The 16,212-nt window shown below is 35.6% G+C and overlaps 1 protein-coding gene across 28 annotated transcripts in view; it reads right to left on the bottom strand.

The window, feature by feature from the left end:
• The window catches only part of PTPRD (protein tyrosine phosphatase receptor type D), a 1,402,037-nt gene that overhangs the window by 256,521 nt on the left and 1,129,304 nt on the right, over window positions 1-16,212 (bottom strand). For 18 of the 28 annotated variants that reach the window (XR_014576765.1, XR_014576766.1, XR_014576767.1 and 15 more), the window contains 2 exons: window positions 8,031-8,179; window positions 3,582-3,723 (listed from right to left, as the gene is read on the bottom strand). Coding sequence is in view for 10 of the 28 variants with exons in the window: in XM_083817752.1 (XP_083673878.1) it covers window positions 3,582-3,723; window positions 8,031-8,179 (291 nt within the window). In the remaining 18 variants the exon portion in view is untranslated. The remainder of the gene's footprint in view (window positions 1-3,581; window positions 3,724-8,030; window positions 8,180-16,212) is intronic. The other 10 variants (XR_014576776.1, XR_014576777.1, XR_014576778.1 and 7 more) reach the window with 1 other exon arrangement.

Below are 16,212 nucleotides of genomic sequence, written 5' to 3'. Positions count from 1 at the left end.
ATTTACATTCTTGGATGTGATACTTGCCAGAATAATTTGTCCATAGACATTAAAAATGTCTGTTATGCACCATTTGCAAGTCCAAAAAACACTACTAGGTGACTTTAAAAATTAAAAGGATAGACAGACAACAAAAGGAAAGCCATTCTATTTGTAATGTCCGCAGAGTATGGGAAGATACTACACTTTATTGTTTTCCATAGACAATTGAACACTGATAATTTTGAATGAATATATCAAAATATTGTTCCACTCATATGGCTCTCAATACGAATTTTTAAAACAAAGGCCTCCAAAAGAAATATATAGACTCCTCTTGTCTGGAAGGAGGCTTATCCTTTAAAGTCTTACTTTCTGTGAAATTGAGCATTGTCATGTGAGTAAACGTGTCCTGGAAAGCAGCTGCCTGCTTTATATAAAGAAAAACAAAACAAAACGAAAAACAAAAAAAAGAAACAAACAAAACAGTTTTAATTTATCTAAGGCATTTACTCTTGGTCCAGGCAGTCACTATATTCATCCTAGCAAGTGAAAGTTTTTCTTTTGTTAGAATGTGCTCTTATTTATTCTGGTAACAGAAAAAGTCCCAACCCTTTGGCTCTGCTATGCACGAACCTAATGAAACAAGGTAAAAGTTGTAGTGAATAGAACTGCTGTTACAATATACTGCCAAAGACAGAAAAACTGTCAAGTTTGGCTCTAAATTACACATATACTGGCAAAAATATTTCTGTTCTGTGATGCACAAGTGTTTTATAGGCTATCCAGTTAAAATGGATTAAAACAAAACAAAACAAAACAAAAATGTGTATAGGTGGATATTTCAGCTCCTGGAAACATCCTAATTTCATCAACCTCACATATTAGAGTAGCAGTGCTTGTGGGTTGAGCTGTGGGTTAACTCAGACTTCCTCTCCAAGATTTCCTTTTGTGCAAGACTGAGCACAAATGCCAAGTTGGGTCTGTGATAGCACCTTTATGGAAAGATTTGAAAAACACATAAAAGTTATGTGCATATCTTCTGCAATCCAGAGTCACACATACTCTGATGAGTAAAGTGTAAAGTGTAAGCGGACCACAGATCCAACTCACTCCAATCTGTTTAGCATTGGATTGTATCTGTTAAATCCTTTGCACACCTTTATTATGTGTTTATTCCTACAGCAGCTATGTAAGGCAGAGCAAATAGTCTTTCTCACAAAGACATAATCAGTTGGAGTTTCTTCCACAAGGCTACTTTTGAAGACTGTACAACATGAAGATTTGTGTAAGATTGCAAAGTAGAAGGTTATAACAAACTTACGTATCTTCCAGGCTAATGTACTTAGCACTGAATAATTATTTGTCATGGAAATCAACAGAGTCACTGTATTTAAAGCACCTCAAAATTTTAACCCTGACAAAATTTCCTTACAATGTGATGTTACTCTGTATGGTCCTTACTTTTCTCTGATATTATTCCTTTTCCTGAATCTACAGTCTCAGTATGTTCGTGAGCTCTCTCATGTTCTCAGTTTCATATTAAATACATAAATCTATTCCTGAGGCCAAAATATATTACATCTGTTGCAAAAGCCGTAAGTATCGTGGCTGGAAATAACACATATTCTTCCAGATTTCATACATTTTAATTAGACAATCAACTTGTAATTAATTTAAATTTAAATTGACTTAAATTTTTATCCTCACAACTAATAACATTTAGTTTTTGTTCATGTGGTATTTGCATATGCATATAATTATGAATTTTTTTATACAGAATCTAATGCTAGTATTGTAAGTAGCCTTGAGATATCTGAGAAAGAAATAAGTAGCAAAGACCACATATGCCTTACAATTAAATAATCAACAGGTATAGCAAAGAAACAGATCTCATTTTACAGTCAGATAGTGTTGACAATCAGACTACTCTTCTGCCTTTTCCAACCATTACAGCCCTCAACAGAGATGAATGCTGTTATTCCTTTTCTACAAACCTCAACGTGAGAATTTTGCTTTATTTAGAATAGCATAAACAAAACACATGCTTGCACGTTTCACGACCAGAGAGTCTTGTAAATACATTTCATGAAATTCTGAAGGCAAGGAATATTTCTTCCACCTGGGTTTCCTCATTGTTTTCTGCTTTTCTTTTTTTTCTTTTTCTTTTTTTTTTTCCTTCTCCCTTTTTGCATCTCTTTTTAATTCATTGAACTTTTAATGCAGTATGACAATGCAGTTTTATGTTCATTTTCAACTGCATGGAAGCTGCACATAAACAGTGTTTTCTTTATTCAAAACAACGAAGGGAAAAATGTATCTGAGAAAGTTAGGAACAAACCTAAGATGCTGAACCTAATTATCAGTCTTCCCATTTTCATTGTCTATGCCGAGAATAGTTTTTAAAAGATAACAGAGCAAACAACCTTGGCATTAGAGAGAACAACTTTAAATATTAAAATGATTTGTTTACAACAGCCTACCTCTAGGAAAATACATATGTATGTATTGTTGTTCTTTGACTCCAAAAGTAACACCAGGATTATCCACAGTGATGGAAATAGCTAACAGAAGTATAGGAACATAAATATATATATTTTAATAGAAATCCAAACTCCAGAAAAGAAATATGAGAGAAGAAGTCTTCTTGTTTCCATAAGTTTGTTGTGACAGAAGGAACAAAAAGAAAATGTGTTTAAACCATTCAAAAAAGTTCTCTAAATTCTGTCAAGCAGACATCATCAGTTCACATAAACAGGCCCTTAGCAGTTATTTCTGCAAAACAAATAATGCAATGTGATATCACAATGCAAAACGGTAATCTTCAGCTGTAAAAGCACCCCTCCAAACTGAAGAGTGATATTTCATAAAGTGTCTACAAATACAGTTTCCATTTACCTCCAGCAGACAGAATGAAGCGTTCAGGTCATTTGACTACTAGCACTTACTACTATGAACACTATCTAGACAACAGACTTGGCAGAACATTTATATCCTCACCCCTGAAGGACAATGAAAAAAATTTTCCTTTCCTATACTCAAAAAATTCTTGCCAAAATAGAAATACAGTTCAGGTAACATGTATATTTGAAACGGAAAAAGTCCGTCCGTCCGCCCCCCCCCCTTTGTTTTTCTTTTGGTTTTATTTGTGATAGCTTGGGGGAAAAACTTTGTAGCTGTTTAATTAAACTCATCTAAATACTGTTCATGTAATTTTTCAAGGTCACTGTTAATTGGACAAATTTCAGTGTAAATGGTGATCATACAAAGCTAAGCTAGCCAGAGCACCATTAAAATGTAGATCAGATGCATTCATAAAACCTTGTTTTTCACTCAGTAACTAATGTACGTAACCAGTTATGCACAAGACATTCCTGTTTTACTTCTTTTCTTCAGTCTACTCTGTCATACCCACATTACCAGTCTATGGTCAAAAATTGAGTATATAAGGTATTCAAGTGTTACGTGAAATAGTTTCTATTTAACAGCATTAGAATTATAATAACACACATATGAAAACAACTGCAATTAATTTTCTTGGAGTGAAACCTCCCTTTTACAATGATCTAACAATAAGTTTGTTATGTTGAAAAAGAACTTACCACGTAAAACTGTGAGTCTCGTGGACACACTTATTTCACCAACACTGTTAGAAGCCACACACTCATAAATAGCTTCATCTCGTGGTGTGCGCAGTGGTTGTATTCTGAGAACTGATCCAGATCCATCATCAAACTCTATTACCTATAGAAGGAAACAACAGCTGTCACAGATGTTGTTACAAATGCCTATCCCTCCATTAATCTGTGCATGACCTGTCAGTATTTGTGACATGAGAGCCAGGTTCATTTTTCAAATACACATACCAGGACAAATTCAACAAAGGTGCAAATATGGGCAATGCTCTTCAGTAAACATTCAATAGCTACTCCAAGAGAGTTTCAAGAAAGGACAGGACAAAAACAAACAAACAAATGAACAAAAAAAAAATCCAGGTGTATTCTGTAACTTAATGCTCTTCTATCCCAAAGTTCATCACCAGTCTCCCTTCATTCTCTTATCTTCCAGACTTTACCTTTTTATGCCAGTTACATTAATTTGTACTGCTGCAGGTTATATTCCCAACCTGCTTGCAAAGTACCCTTCGCTCTTTGAGCTCACAAGTGGAAAAAGCTTGGCAATTTCTGAACAAGATAGGACTACTCAGTTTACCTATGTATTCAGCCCACAGAATGTCAGTAAATTTATCCAAAAAGTGCTCCAAAATTAGAACACAAGTAGCAGTTAAAAGACTAAATAATTAGGCTAAACTTTCAGGTTTAGTTTTGAAATTGTAATATTTATACAATAAATATTCATATTTACTTGCAAAGTATGAAATTATTTCCTTCATGTTTTGCAGTCACAATCACATCAGATATTGGTGAGTACTGCAGCACTCCAGATGTTGGAAAAGGCTTCCCTATAATTAAATAATAATAGTATATATTTTTTTCCCTTTAATTTCTTTGTCAGTAAAATAAGTTAGTACTCAGGTCATTGGTACTTATCAAGCCTTATTAATCTTGATATGACTAATATATGACTTATTAATCTTGGTTTTTTTACAAAATAATTAATATGTCTATAATCACACATAATATGCACCAAAAAAATTACATGTATGCCTATTTGCATATATGTTTAAGTCTGTACAACTAATTTATAATCAAATAATTTCTTAGACTTCTAGTCTTTCTGAGAGTATGAAAAACAGTACAGAGTTGGGATTTATGATTAATTTATCATTATTATCCCATTATTTTTCCATATTCGTTATAGAAAATGCTCAGTTTCTTCTTATGAGTGGAAGAAGTCTAAATGGAAATATGAAAGTAATATTTTTTTTCTGAGAAAAAATCAGTTCCGTAGTCCACAGGCCAAATCACTTTTCCCTGTTCTTTAACTAAAGTCATTGCCCTAAGGAAACCCAGACAACAAAAACCTCCATCTGACCTCAATGCAAACAAAATAGTAAAGAGCTCTTAATAAATCGATGTTTACGAATGAAAGGAAAATTTCACAGTCCCAAAAACCATACAGATAGATTATTTGCATATAAAAATGAAAGTATGGGATCCAAATAGTCCCAGTCATTATACTTAAAATTAATAATCATTCTTCTTTAAATCTGAATGCTAAATAATTCTAGCTGGATGACCAGCAAAAACAATTGCAGCAGTTTGGGTTGGGAAAATATTGCCAAGTTTAAGTCTCAAGTCTGGTGTCTCCAAAATACACATCATAAAATAAATTTAGTTTTCCTGTGATGTATTCTCCACAGATAGTTAATTCCTCACACTCCCACACTATCTGAAGTAGATTAAAACAAAACAAAACAAAACATAGATTAAAAAAAAAAAAGGCAAAACAGAACAACCCTCTTGCCACACACAGAATGGTGTAATATTAATATTTAAAAAAAAAAAAAAACAAAAAACACTTTTTTTCCCTACTCTCTTTAAATTCCTCTTAGCAAGGCATCTCAGTAACTTAGTTTATTTTTCTAATTTGTATAATCAGATTTATTTGAAGCAAGAGGAGAGAAAGAATCCTCCCATATCACATTCACTCATAGCATGTAAATGAATACATATAAGCAATATAAATGAAAAATGAAAGATTAATAGCAAAGTCCCACAAAGGGTTGTTTTAGCCTTTAATTTTAGAACTGGTGTGTCACGCTCACTAACTGTTTGAGCAATAATCAGTTTTAAGAATTATCCAGTGAGCAAGAACATTCCACATTCTATGATAATAATCTTCAAATAAAAGCCTGTTCACTGTCAAGAAGAAGGGAATAAATTATTTGTTGTCATGTTACTAGATAAGACAATTACTTTGTACATTAAGTTCCAGCAAAAAGTTCAGATTAGACATGAGAAAAAATGCAAGATTCACAGTAATCTGTACAAGGCTATCAAGTTCATTTTAATAATAATAATAATAATAATAGTAACCCTCAGCATCTCTGGGAAAGAAGATGGTTTAGATAGCCACTTGAAATCTCTTCCAACTGTATCCATTAGGCTTCTATAAAGACAAGTGGTCAGGTAAAACCTTTTCATGTTCTCTATTACTAAGCAATCAAACTCAAAGAAATACACAAAATATTAATATAATAAATACATAAATAAAAATAAACACACCACCACCAACAACAAAAAAAGAACCAATTATTCTCCTATTGGTATAGTTGACCATCTCAGATTTTTCTTGTTTCCCAGAGATGCCTTATGTGTTTTTTGAATCTCATTTCTGCCATTACTCTGTTGTTATTCTGAGATTCTACAATGTGAATTAATGCTCTGATTTTTAATGGGAAATAAAAGTGCTTATAATGTTGATGTGCTCTGTATTTTATTTGGATATTTTATAAGCCTTCTGTTCAGGAGTTATATTAAAAAATATAAAATACTTGGCAAGTGTTTTCTATTTCTTTGAAATACATTCCATCTTACCTGACTATACAGCTAGCTCAGTATTTCACTAAAGGAATTTTTAAAACTTTTTTTTTTTTTTTTTAATGGTTGCATTCCAATATTTTAATGGAAATAAAACAGATGTATTTTTGCCCATTCTCTTTTTGCCTATACCAAAACCTGGTATATAGACACAGAGAAAACAATATATGAATCAAGTAAAACACCACATATTGAAAAATAAAACTCAGCCGTCGCAGTAAACATGTACATGCCCAATCTTTCACTGTTTAAGAGTCAACTTGTATGAAAATTTTGTGACCAGAATGGGATAAATTATGTAGATTTTATAACATTTCTATGTTAACCCCTCTATCCAATTACAGCTCTGCATATATTCTTTAAGGAACAAATGGTTCCTGGAACTAGCAGGTCACTTTTACGTTCAATTTAAATTATTTTTTCATATTGTAGTAAATATACAAGCAAATAACTATATAAGTTAATAAAGGAATTGATAGCTTTTGCATACTGCAAGAACTTCAAAGATCGTTAAATACATTTTGAACAAAAAAAAGGAATAAAAAAAATAGTCTATGCAAGGAATGCAATTCTTTTCTACTGGCACAAGTCTAAACTGAAACCCAGGGAAAGCAATATTCCCCAAAACTACTAAAAATGAACACTGAAGACTTCAACATTCATTCAATATTTTATACATATATTTTAGATCATTCACTGAAAAAATGTGTGTCACTGTTTTATATACCAATTAGTCATTTGCCAAACAGTTGTCTTCTTGATGCAAAAGTAGAGACCTGTTAACAGTGAAAACATTGAAGAGGGACAGGGGAAATTATACATTATCAGCCCTGGTTTGGTATCCATTATACATGCCTTCTCCCATTTTCTGAATTTGTTCTTCATGTTAAAGGTCATACAATATTTGATATCAATTGTTCCTGCCACTAAAAGAGGGAATATTATTTGTTGTTTTATTTCCCCAAAGAACCTGTATCCTTTGAACAGATTATCTTCACTGTTTCCTTTAACTGAAGGTTGTGGAAAGAGAGGAAACAGCTTCTCCATATCTTTTCCCAAGGATATTGTTAAGAAAAGAATCAAAAGCAAACAACTTTTATATTTCCTCTGCAGCAGCGGGAAATATAATGTCCCTTTCATCTCTCTCTGCAATACTAGTAAGCAATTGTGGCAGCAGAAGCCATAGTAGGCTTGGTCTGCTTGGTGCACACTGCCACAGACAGAGGTGGCTTACTCTCTGGGGACAATAATCACTGCTCAAATAATTTTCCCCATCTCCTTTACAGAAAAGTTTGCAGGGTGAACTGAAGCATGCCAAGGCTCCCCAGTTAGATCATGCTGGTTTTGAATGCAGCAGCAGCAGTTTTCCCTTTAACAGTGCTATTTATAACTAGTTTGCAAAATGAAACCTGCACAAAACTGCTTCCACTAGATTATTCCCAATGGTCATAGCTATTTTGTTTAATCACTGATAATAGAACACATATATTGGGATTAGAAGTGAGACTGGAATTTATGTTTTTCAGAGGAACAGAACAATGGACCTAATACCTCAAATCTCTGATTGCTGACTTTCTTTCCCTTTTTGTTCCAGACAATTTTAGGTCTTGGGTCTCCTGTGGCTTGACAGATGAATGAGGCGACTCCTCCAGAAACCCCTGTCTGGTCAACAGGTGTTCTTGTAAACTTTGGTGGTGCTAAAACAAATAAACAAACAAACAAAAGCATTAATCTAAGCAGCACCCATGAAAAATAAGTCATGCCAAGACTTCAAAATGAAGAAAGGTGTAAAATATTTTGTTTCTTTGATAATAGCATTCACCTGCAAGAAAAAGCATTAAGAAATAACTAAAAGGTCAGGAAAGTACTTACAGATTTTACTAGTAAATTTATACTAAAATGGAGAATCTGATATCATAAAAATAGCAAGATCACACATTATATTTTATCACCAGTATAAATAAAAAATCCAATTTGTCTTCTGCTGTAAAATGAGCTCATCAATCAACTCAGATAAGATCATGACTCATGACTTGATGTTATGATCACAGGATGTCACGAAAGCAAGATTCCCACCTTTAAGCCATTAAAATCAGTTACATTTAGGAGAAATTCTATGAAGCCATTTGTAAGTTTGAAGTGGGGAGGTAAATGCCTATGTATTAAGAGTCTATGCAGAAAGGACTATAACAGAAGAGAGATATATGCATGGGCACAGTTTCAAATATAATTCCTGTTTATTCCCACATTATTCCACTCTGTCACAATAAATAAATAAATAAATACAGCTATTGCAGGAACAGAAGAGGACAGAGAACTGGAGAAATTTCAAAAGTAGGAAAGAACATTTTTAATTAATTATACTTTTACCTTCCTTTTCTGTTAAAACATAATTAAACTTAATTTATCAGACTTCTGGTGAAATAAAACTTTCAAACTTACACCGACATGAGATATGACTTCTGAAAAATCAATATAAAAACTGAGATGTCTAACCATAGTTCAGAAATGTTGAAGAGTTCGTGTATATATTTACATCATTCTCTTTCTTAGCTGAGCAGTTTTTAGCAATCCAGTATGCTTGAAGATGCTGATTTGAATGATATGAAATGAGTATTTAGGGTTATTAAATTATAGAACAAACAAACACCAACAAAAGCCACGGGTATTGGCTTTGTGGTCTGTCTTCTGCTGTAAGCTGTTATATGTAGTTGCTGTGCAGCAACTGCTGCAATTAATCTGTGCTCTCCTCTTCAACTTTCAACAGTCACTTTCTGTTCTCAGTCTCTCTGGTTGGCTTCACTGACCTCTCTTAGAACTGGCGGCTATGTACCTATACTGTAATAGTTTTTGTTTCTGAGTTGCTGTTCTTCAGTTCTTTTGTCTGTCTAACTGTTATTCTGCTGAACTGGCCTTTCTACAGGCAACATTTCTTGTCAGCATGTTTATTTAAATGTCAAAACCTCAGCAGACTACAAGTGTGTATGCCTGTAACACTGGTGGAAATCTTGAAATTATTTTAAATGCCAAGAAAATATGTTGTAGCCATTACTATAAAACAGACTCAATATGTTGTTATGTTGCTACATTAAATATTATAGAACCATAATTGGCTTGGGTTGGAAGGGACCTTAAAGAACATCTAATTCCAACCCCACTGCTATGGGCCGGGATGCCACCCACTAGATCAGGTTGTCCAGGTCTTCCTCCTCTCTGGTCTTGAACACCTCCAGGGATGGGGCATGCACAACCTCCACAATTACCTGACCCCCTAAGGTGCAACATACCACTAACAAAGAATAAAATAAAATAATAAAATAAAATAAAATAAAATAAAATAAAATAAAATAAAATAAAATAAAATAAAATAAAATAAAAACAGTAAAAATCTTACATATTTGAAAATCCGCACTCTTTCTTCTTAAGCAAAGGTGTGAGACAAAATTGTTATTGCTGTGTTTTCAACTTTCCAGAATGCTCAAACCTCCATAAACTACCTGCTGTGCTAATTTTGCCCACTGAACACTACGTATTCACTGAGAACAAACAAAATACCTGAAAAAAGTGCAATGGCAAGTCTGAGCACAGCAAAACAGTGTGCCACCAGTGCTGCTGTGGGGGACTTACAAAAGCACATCTCTGGTGACAAAAAAATCTCCAAATCCACAGTGAATGAAACACAGAGATAGAGCAAGGAAACTAAAAATCCTTTCTCCACTCATAGGCTTTATGCTTGGACCACAGAAAAGACAGAAATATATTCTGATGAAGAGCATCTGGGTTTCACCCAAACTCCCAGCCTTGAATTCTTTTTTACACATGCATTAACTCAACTTTCTGATACGCAGAGACATGACTGAATCAGATATTCTGTGGCATAAATTGTGAATGTATGCCATCAAGAAAAAAATGATACACTGTCATTCTCTTTTTATTCTTTTTGACATTTTGCAAATTCATTATTTAACCTCAAACCAATGAAAGAAAAACACTGTGTGGGTAAGTTAATCAGCTCACAGGCTCTTTAATTCCAAATATATGATTAATTTAATTCATATATTTAATTCTAAATGCATGATTCATTCAGAGACTGGCAAATTCATAAACTCAACATAAATAAAATAACTTACTTCCTTAGAGATAATGTCCATTTTGGAAAATTTGCCAGTTTTGCCATTCATTACCAGGGTTAAGCAGAAAAACAATTGAGTTTAAAAACTATACTGTGCATTCATTCCTGAAAAATTTAGCTTAACTATCCTGGGTTCAGGAGAACTTCAGATAGTTAAACAACAAAGAAAATAAAAGCAATGAAAACCAATAAACAAAAAGTGTGACAAACTGTGTTAAACCTATTCTGGAAAACAGCAAACAAACGTATTCCACTACTAGGTTTTATGTCTATGCCAATCACCATGATAATCATAGAATCATAGAATCATAGAATCATAATCATGATCAGAATCATAGAATGGCTTGGCTTGGAAGGAAACTTAAAGATCATCTAACTCCAAAACCCCTGCCATAGACAGGGATGCCACCCACTAGATCAGGTTTGCCAAAGTCCCATCCAGCCTGGCCTTGAACACCTCCAGGGATGGGGATTCCACAACCTCTCTGGGCAACCTGTTCCAGTGCCTCACTACCGTTACAGTGAAAAATTTCCTCTTAATGTCTAGTCTAAATCTATCCTCTTTTGGTTTAAGACCATTCCCCCTTGTCCTATCATTATCTAACCGAGTAAAGAGTCCTCCTCCGTCCCTTTTATAAGCCCCCTTTAATGCCACAATGAGGTCTCCCTGGAGCCTTCTCTTCTTTAGGCTGAACATTGCCAGCTCTCTCAGACTTTCTTCAGAGGAGAGGTGCTCCAGTCCTATGATCATCTTCATGGCCATCCTCTGGACCCATTCTAACAGCTCCACATCCTTTTTGTGCTGGGGCCCCCAGACCTGGATGCAGTACTCCAAGTGGGGCCCCACAAGGGCAGAACAGAAGAGGAAAACCACCTCTCTCGACCTGCTGGCCACCCCCCTGTTGTGGTAGGCCAGGATGCAGTTGGCCTTCCGGGCTGCAAACGTGCACTGCTGGCTCATGTCAAGCTTTTTGTCCACCAGAACCTGCAAGTCTCTCTCCACAGGGCTGCTCTCAGTGAGTTCCTCTCCCAGTCTGTACTCCTTTCTGGGATTGCCCCGACCCAGGTGCAGCACCTTGCACTTGGACTTGTTGAACCTCATGCGGTTCACATTGGCCCACTTCTCCAGCCTGTCCAGGTCCCTTTGAATGGCATCTCCTCCTTCTTTGCTATCAACTGCTCCCCTCAGCTTGGTGTCCTGTGCAAACTTGCTGAGGGTGCACTCAATCCCATTGTCTATGTCATTGATGAAGATATTGAAAAGCATTTGTCCCAAGACAGACCCCTGAGTGACACCACTCATCACCGCTCTCCACCTGGACATAGAACCATTCACCACCACTCTCTGCTTGCAGCAATTGTGCCAATTCCTTATCCACTGGATGTTTCACCATTCAAATCCATATCTTTCCAATTTAGAGATTAGGATGTCAAATGGGACCCTGTCAAGGGCCTTACAGAAGTCCAAGTAGATGATATCAGTCAGTCTTCCCTTATTGACTGATGCAGTCACTCCATCACAGAAGGCCACCGGATTGGTCAGGCACAATTAACCCTTGGTGAAGCCATGCTGGCTGTCCCAGGTCACCTCCTTGTCTTGCATGTACCTTAACATTTCCTCCAAAAGGATTTGTTCCATGATCTTGCCAGGAACAGAGGTGAGGCTCACCGGTCTGTAGTTCCCCATGTCTTCCTTTCTTCCCTTTTTAAAAATGGGAGTGATGTTTCCTTTTTTCTGGTCTTGGGGACTTGACAGTGTCTTGGGACACTGGGGACTTGGCCTAATTGCCAATGTCCATGGTTGGCATACTTTTACTCATATGCAATATATTGTTTCATGATAATACTAATTTTAAAAAGAAGACAAATAAAAGAGAATCTCTTTCCTCCGTATTAGACATTCAGAGATGTGTTCTCCATTAGTGCAATTCAGGCAAATGCAACAGAGCTTGCACTGATTTATACTGTAAGATAATTTGCCTTTCCCATTGCTGATAAACTGGAAATAAACAAAACAAAAGAAACAAACAAACAACAACAACAAAAAAGCTCCACCTCCAAAACTCTGAAAACTGCAACACTGTTTATCTAGTGTTACATGGCAGTATACTTGAAAATGTATATTTTCTATAAAACCTAATTGGTGGTAGAGATAAAGCTAGTTTTCTGACTCCATCTAGGACTGGCAAAAAACTGAAAAAGGACTAAAACTGCTATGCCTCCTTTTGAAAATTACTTACTATCTTCTACAGAGCAGTAAATAGGTAGTGAAGCTGCAGAAATAGGGCTGAAGAGCTAACTTGGCTTTGTTTGGTACTTGAAGAATAACAATGTGTTTCCAGTCCTATGTGAATTTTGGTGGACCACCTGTAATCTAATAAAACTTGCTATGAATCAAGTTCCTACTGTGTGTTTAGTGTGCTCAACTCTGGGGCCCCCAGCACAAGAAGGACATGGACCTATTAGAACAAGTCCAGAGGAGGGCCACAAAGATGACCAGAGGGTTGGAGCACCTCTCCTACAAAGACAGGCTGAGGGAGTTGGGCTTGTTCAGCCCAGAGAAGAGAAGGCTCCGGGAAGACCTTATAGCGGCCTTCCCGTACCTAAAGGGGTCTACAGGAAAGCTCAGGAGGGACTCTGTGTCAGGGAGTGTAGTGACAGGACAAAAGTAATGGCTTGAAACTAAAAAAAAAGGGTAAATTTAGAGTAGATATAAAGAAGAAATTCTTCACTGTGAGGCTAATGAGAAAGACGTTGCCCAGAAAAGCGGAGGATGCCCCATCCCTGGAAGTGTTTAAGGACAGGTTAGATGGGGCTTTGAGCAACCTGGTGTAGTGGAAGGTATCCTGTCCATGGCAGGGACATTGGAACTAGATGGTCTTTATTTACCTTCCAACCCAAACCATTCTCTGATTCTATGAAGCAGGAGAGGGAAAAGACAAGCAGAGTTGTTATATAATGATGTAATTCGCTACTTGTAGACGTAACTCCCTCCTTGTAGATATTTTTTCAAGACAAGCAAAGTTTTAAGCTTATCTTTTAAAGACTAAAGTTACATGTACCAGAAGGATAATACTGTCTGGATGTTTAATAGGTGTTATGAGGATAAACTCATTTATGGTCCAGATGAGCTAAGACTAGGGTGATAGTAGCCAGCCAGCCATGGAGAAGGACAAACAATGAGCACATGAGATCCATCTTTTCATTATTCAATCAATATGTTCATCTCGTTACATATAAACTGACTATCATCAGTGTAGGAGTATGTGAAATCATGCCCAGACAGAACCAAAAATGAAAAGTAGTATTTGTTGCTTTTATCTTGATAAAGGTTGTTAATTAACATTTGACACAAATTAGCTCCACAATTAATGTTGTCAGTTTCTTGACATTGAATCTGACATAAGCTGCTAGTGACTGTAATAGCAAATACAATTACACTGCACACACAGTTGTACTTATTAACATAAGGGCAATTTTGATTGAGAACTGACAACCATTTTCAATCTCCCTTAACAACATAGGTGCAGAGTCCAAAAGACACTCTCTCCAGCACACTTCATTAAGCTCAGCAACAATCTATATGGGAATCTTCCAGTGCAACTAAATCTGCCAAAAAAAATCAGAACCAATAGGTTACCAACTATCATATGACGGCCTCTATTGATACTCTGGCCATTTTTCAATAAAGCCACAATTCAAATAATAGTAGCAAAAATAAAGTTAAAAAAAAGAAAAAAAAGGTAGAATTCAGTTAAAATCAGATACTCATATTTCTGCTCTTACTACAAATTTTCTTGTGAATGTCATCAAAATTGCAGCAATATTAAACATAAACAATGCAGCTTTGGTTTATTTCAGCTTGTTCATCTATTAGTGCCTTCCCAGATCTTTGTATAGATACTGAACATTGATATTTTGACAAGGAAAAACTGTACAACAGAAGACTTCTGTAATTGGGAAGGATGCAGAGTAAGCATAAGCTTTGCCTTAGAAGGCCTGAGCGCTCCTACCCCCTACTGCTTGTTATCCACTTTTTGCTAGGGCTACTCAACAGCTATTGAACTGCTGCAAATTACAGCCTAAAAAATGAAGTAAAATTGAGTTTATTGCTAGATCACCTTAAACATAAGCTTTAATATGTTTGTTTTACGGAATTTAAAGCCACAGCAGTTCAACTGCTGCTTCACAAAGAGTCAAGCTGTCCCCCTAGGAGACAAATAGACTTCTAAAATAGAGAGTTTAGTGCCACCCAGAAAGAATCTGCCTTTTTTTTTCTATATCAAGGCCCCAGAAAATGCATTTCTCACATGACACTAACATAACTGATTTGGATTAGGACTTTTTCATACCTTTCCATGAGCATAAGATATCCCTTGATTCTTTTGTAACATTTTCTTTTCATAAGTTTAAGTACAATCCTGAAGAAGTGAATGGAATTAACTAATTCATATTTCTCAAGGTTATGGAATTGTCTAATTGTTCTAATTATACTCCTCTGTACCCTGTGCTGTTCTTTAAGGACGTTACATTTTTCCTCAGCATTCAAATAAAATGTCTGAGAAAATGTTTTTTAAATGCATCCCCCTTCTTTCCATAGCAACTGATAGCTATTCTGGAGTACAGACTCTTTTATGGACATAAATCCTCCAACAGATGAATATGAAAATAAGACTTCACTTTTTAAAAGCAAAGGGAGGTCTGCAGCACTAGCATAGCAAGCTCAGCATGTGGACCTACTGTTGACAAGATACATAGGGAATGTAGACCTTAACACAGGTCTGTTTCTGGACCCTCTGTTTGGGGTGTATGGAAGGTCCTGGCATACTGCAATTCAATTCACAATTAAACTTTATCATATTTGTGAAATATAAAATAGTTTCATAAATCTGAATAAAAGTATTCAAGGATTTTCATTTCATGTCCTTTGTGAGACTTCATAGTACGTGTGAATGAAATAACAAAAACATAAGGGGAAAAAAAAAAAAGATGCTTAGATGCTTTTTTTTCAAACTCCCCTATTTACTGGTAAATTATCATAAACTGATGTTTCAGGAGTCCTTTTGTTTGTAAAGAACTAGCAATAAAATCTGGAACACGCTACAGTCACAACTGTTCCCAAGGAAACTTTTCATCTGACACTCAGAAATGCTCCTGATCGCAGAACGAACAATACAGTGTGGCAGGTGTCCCTGCACTTTGCGGTAGTTTACACTCACCATCACAAGAATCACTTTCACTTGTTTTAGAGCCCCTCTGTGATACTGGTCTGGTTTCACTTGCATATGTGACTCATTCCTAGTTAGAAATTTTTAAGTCATTCTTTCCATTACAAATTACACACTCAGACAATTCCTATGCAGAAAACAAAGGAAAAATATTTATATATATTCATTGTGACCCACTGACTTATCAGTAACTGCTAAATATTGTAATGACCAGGCCACAGACTGGTTTAAATTCAATAATGATGAAGACTCCTTTCCTAAAAAGCAAAATATAACTATGATAAACATGAACACATAGGCAAACATTACATATAATCTCAGTCTAATACCATATAGATACATTGCAAATTATTTGAACTATTGTTTTTTT

Source organism: Anser anser (genome assembly GCF_964211835.1).
Source record: "Anser anser genome assembly, chromosome: Z".
NCBI lineage: Eukaryota > Metazoa > Chordata > Aves > Anseriformes > Anatidae > Anser > Anser anser.
The sequence above is the reverse complement of the archived record's forward strand: the minus strand, read 5'-3'. Positions and strand labels throughout refer to the sequence as shown.